General features: G+C 58.9%; 1 protein-coding gene across 1 annotated transcript in view; it reads left to right on the top strand.

Moving 5' to 3' along the window:
* The first annotated feature begins 2,190 nt into the window (after positions 1 to 2,190).
* RLBP1 (retinaldehyde binding protein 1) overlaps positions 2,191 to 4,405 on the top strand; it is a 5,090-nt gene continuing 2,875 nt past the window's right edge. Inside the window, exons 1-3 of the mRNA XM_010145780.1 lie at positions 2,191 to 2,250; positions 2,539 to 2,667; positions 3,236 to 3,437. Coding sequence (XP_010144082.1) covers positions 2,239 to 2,250; positions 2,539 to 2,667; positions 3,236 to 3,437 — 343 coding nt within the window. The 5' untranslated portion in view covers positions 2,191 to 2,238. The remainder of the gene's footprint in view (positions 2,251 to 2,538; positions 2,668 to 3,235; positions 3,438 to 4,405) is intronic.

Here is a 4,405-nt window from a genome sequence, read left to right as displayed (position 1 = left end):
GTGACGGCCAGGGTGGTGGGGAGGCAGCAGGGTCCCTCCGCCAGCCGCGAGCAGGCCGTCGGGTCCGTTCGGGATCCCCCACACTGAGGACGTTCCCCTGCCACGCACCATCTCGCTCGCTGGGCTGCAGACAATCGCCCAGCAAGCCCTAGGAGGGAGCTGAGCCTCGCACCGAGTCTGCTGTGGGAAGGCAACGGGGAGGTCTCCGGTGAAGAGCAGCCCGTGGTGCCCCTGGCCACGGCAGCGTTTCTCAGGGTCTTGGCACAGGTCCGGCTTTTCCCCCTCTGTTCCCTCTGCCCTTTGTCGGGAGTCTCGTGCCTTCCTCCTCCTCCCTCCCTTGCAGTGTGGGCTCAGTTCCGCTTGCAGGGCAGCCCCGTGGAAATGAAATCCGTAAATCCCAGTGGCATTACAAAACATGCCTTGTGTAAGCCCCTTCAGTCCTGCTCTGGTGCTTAGCCTCCTTCCCAAAATCCCCGTCAGGGTAAAAGCCTGGCCGAGCTCCTCTCCTGGGCTCGGGGAAGGAGCTGTGCACAACCCTGGGCACTATAAGAGTTAAGGCTGCGAGGGCTCCCCTGCCCCCTGTGGCTTCAGCATGCTGGGACGTGAACATCCCTAAGAACCTTGTTTTGCCACCATGTGCAGGTTCAGCGTGGTTCCTGCCTCAGCCCAGGGCTTCCCTGCCTCGTAGGTCCGCAGCTGCAAGGGAACCCATATGGATGCTGCTTTGGGTGGCCTCACCGTGGAGGAGCTGGAGAGGCCCAGAGATCGGATTTTTTTTTAGTGCCGCCGCTGCAAGGGAACCCATATGGATGCTGCCGTGGTTGGCCCCCCCGTGGAGGAGCTGGAGAGGCCCAGGCAGGACCAGCCCCAGGATCATCCTCTGCCCTGGACCGTGCCCACGTGGCCAAATGCACAGCAGGACCTTGCCAGGCTTTCTAGGGGGAAGACGGGGCAGAGGCCTGGCCCGCTCGCTCTGGGGGGAGCAGCTGGGATGGCAGCCTGCCCACTGCCGGCCTCTGCCCCTGCTCCGTGCTAATGAGCGAGTTACACAACGAGAAGCTTTTATACTTCGCTAATCGGGTCCAGCATCCCAGCCCGCCCCTCTACGCACGCTCTGGCTGGCCGGCAGAGCCCTGGCTCCCTCCTTCCCTCTCCTCAGCTGTCTTTTGTAGTTTTTAATGGGGTTTCTTGCCTGTGTTGGGCTGGCTTAATTACAAAGCTGCAGTGAGTTGATGCCTTGTGACGGTCTAATCCCATCCTGGTGACTCTACAAAGCTTTTGCCCGGCTTTCTTTCTGCTCCACTCCGGCCTCGCCGCCTGTGTGTCCATCTCAGCCCTGTGCACTGACCCTCTGCGGACGGCTCAGCTTTTCCTCTCCCTGGTGAGTATCTGGGACTTTTTCCACCTGAAATAACGGCATCGGAGACTCTCATCCAGTCCTCCCTTCACCTGACACCTCCCAAGGCTGGGGTTGCTTTTAGTGTCTGGAAAAAGAGGATGCCCATCCCTTCCCTGGGAGCTGGTGGGGAAGAGGATGTCCCTGGGAAGCGGTTATGATGGGTCCAAACATCCTTCACATAGCCTGGGCTCAGAGCTGGTGCTACAGGTGGTCAGGCTGGGCACTGGGGGAAGGATGAAGGCAGGCTTCCTCCTCCTCATGCATGGGAACCAGGTGTTTCACCCAGATGGCATCAGAATGATGCTGAGTCTTGCAGTCCAGCCTTGCAGCTGGTGACAGGCTTTGGGCTGGAGCAGCAGGGGCTTGAGGGTTCAGGAGACACCTTGGGGATGACGGGGCAGTTGATATAAAAGGCAGTGAAAGCACCAGCTGGCTGCTCACCTGACCAAAACTGGGCACTCGCCTCTGCCCGCATGAGGATGGTCTGAGATGAAATGGCACTGGGTGAGCTCGTGGGGTTGGGAGTCCCCATGCGATGCCCCTAACCACCAGTGGCAAGGCAGACCTGGAAAAAAAAGATGGAGGTGCCAGATGATCAATACTGATTTAAAATACATTTAAAGCTGCTTTTGCAAACGTCCGTGGTGTTTCTCCAAGCCGCTCAGCCTCTGGTGGGCAGGCAGAGATGCAGGCAGTATGTGATGGTGATGAGGACGGTTGGGGTGTCCGTCCCTGAGCAAGAGGGGCAGGGGGGAGGCCATGGGGGTCCCCACTGCTGTTGATTCGATTCCTCCTTCCCTCTCCCAGGGTCTTGTGGCCAACGGAGAACAGAGGACAACATGTCTGCGGTTGTGAGTACTGTCCCCTCGCTGCCCTGTCCCTCGGGCTCCGAGCATCTGCTCCCTGCAGCGCCGGGATGGGATGCACCCCACGCACCCCTCCCTTCCCCGGCTGCTCTCCATCCACGGCAGGGAGCCAGCCTGAGCAGTATGCAGCCCATCCGACTCCATTGCACCCCCTTGGGTGCAGGCATGGAGGCGCTGCCCTTCCCCATATTCCCCCATCCCAGGAGCCCTGTGATGGGGCAGGTTGTTGGGGGGCTGGCTTGGGAAAAACCGCACATCCTCTCTTCACCCCAGACGGGTACATTCCGCATCGTCTCAGAGGAGGAGCAGGCCCTGCGCACCAAACTGGAGCGCCTCACCACCAAGGACCACGGCCCTGTCTTTGGGAGGTGTGAGAAGATCCCCCCGCACACCCTGCAGAAGGTGAGGGCAGCTGCAGGGACTCGGGCGGGCACAGCCCGGGACTCCTGCTCCTTCTCAGGGGCCAGAGGAGACCCTCGACAGGCTCTTGTGTGGCGGGGGGGGATGCACTTACTCCAAAGGGGCTCTGAGTAGGGAACCTGCTCAGCATTTAAAGGGTGGCTACAAAGAAGACGGAGACTCCCTTTCTACAAGGAGTCACTTGAAAAAGACAAGGGGTAGCGGGTACAAGTTACTTCTGGGGAGATTCCAACTGGACACAAGCAGAAAGTTTTTCTCGATGAGAACAATCAGCCATTGGAATAATCTCCCTGAGGAAGTGGTGGAGTCCCCAGCACCGGACACTTCAGATGCAGCTGGACAGGGTGCTGGGGCATCTTATCTGGACTGTGCTTTTGCCAAGAAAAGTTGGACCAAATTATCCTTGAGGTCTCTTTCAATCTGTGTTCTGTGATCGCATGGCCTCTCCCCGTGCCAGTATGCTGCCATGAGCACCACTGCACCCCACCCGGCTTTTGGGTGCCTCAAAAACACCCAATGTCAGCTGGGTCCCCTCTCTGCACCCTCCCAGGCAAAGGATGAGCTGAATGAGACCGAGGAGCAGAGGGAGGTGGCGGTGAAGGCGCTGCGAGAGCTGGTGCAGGAGCGGGCGGGTGGCGAGGATGTCTGCAAGGCAGTGGCCGAGAAGGTGCAGGGCAAGGACGATTCCTTCTTCCTCCGCTTCATCCGCGCCCGCAAGTTCGACATCCACAGGGCCTACGACCTGCTGAAAGGTGGGGAGAGGTCCTGGGCTGTGACACCAGGCAAGATCAGGGTTGTCTCTTAGGGTTATCCTGCAGAGCAGGACCCTTCGTGGGAAGGACATGAGGAGAGAGGATAAATAGAAAGAGGCAAAGCTGGGGGCTTGGGATGCAGGGGAAAGAGATGGGATGGGGAAGGAAATAAATGAGGGTGGTGCCAGGCTCCCACAAAGCCAAGACATTCCCATTCCTTGCTAATTCGCGAAACAAAATGGAAAGAAACAAATGTGTGTGGAGGTTTCTTTTGTGCAGCAACCCCAGCTGGTCCCCTCAAGAACCCCATGCCCTATACATGCTGCTCTGTACCCCATTAAGGAGCCACTCCTGCATCCACCCTGAATGGTGCCTGTTTGGCTCAGTGCTCCTGGCACTCCTCGAGGGCAGGGGGCAAGTGGGGGGGCCTGTGGCACCCCCTCCCCACACACAGGGTGACCCATAGGGATGGAGGGGGAGTGGGAGGGCAGCCTGGGAGGTGGCTGCCAGGGCCTGGCTCTGGTTCTGCTCTTGTTTGTGTCAGTCTGGGGGATAATGAGTTGTAATTATCAGCGCTGGCTCCCAGATGAGAGGTTTTGTTTGTCTGCATTTTCCCAGGAGGAGATTCCTTATTTCGTGCCCACAGGGTGCGAGGGGAAGGGAGCTGGGGGATGTCACCCAAACATGGAGGAAGGGGAGAAGGGAAATGAAGGGGAGAGTTATTTGATCTGCTTGTTGAGGGGTTGGAGAGAAGGCAGGCATGGGAAGCTCCTGGCATGGAGAGAGTAACACTGAGAATGCTGAGGCTGGTCTGCTGCTGATCCCCCTTTTCCTCCCCCTTGCTGGAGGATACCTGACCCATGTGGACCTCAGGCACAGCCAGTCTGCAGCTCTCAGGCTCAGGACTGACATCTCACCATTGCCAGTCCATGCTGTCCCTGGTGGCTCCCCCAGCTTCCCGAGGCCAG

Source organism: Buceros rhinoceros, unplaced genomic scaffold, assembly GCF_000710305.1.
Source record: "Buceros rhinoceros silvestris isolate BGI_N320 unplaced genomic scaffold, ASM71030v1 scaffold15041, whole genome shotgun sequence".
In the NCBI taxonomy this organism is placed as follows: domain Eukaryota; kingdom Metazoa; phylum Chordata; class Aves; order Bucerotiformes; family Bucerotidae; genus Buceros; species Buceros rhinoceros.
The sequence above is the reverse complement of the archived record's forward strand: the minus strand, read 5'-3'. Positions and strand labels throughout refer to the sequence as shown.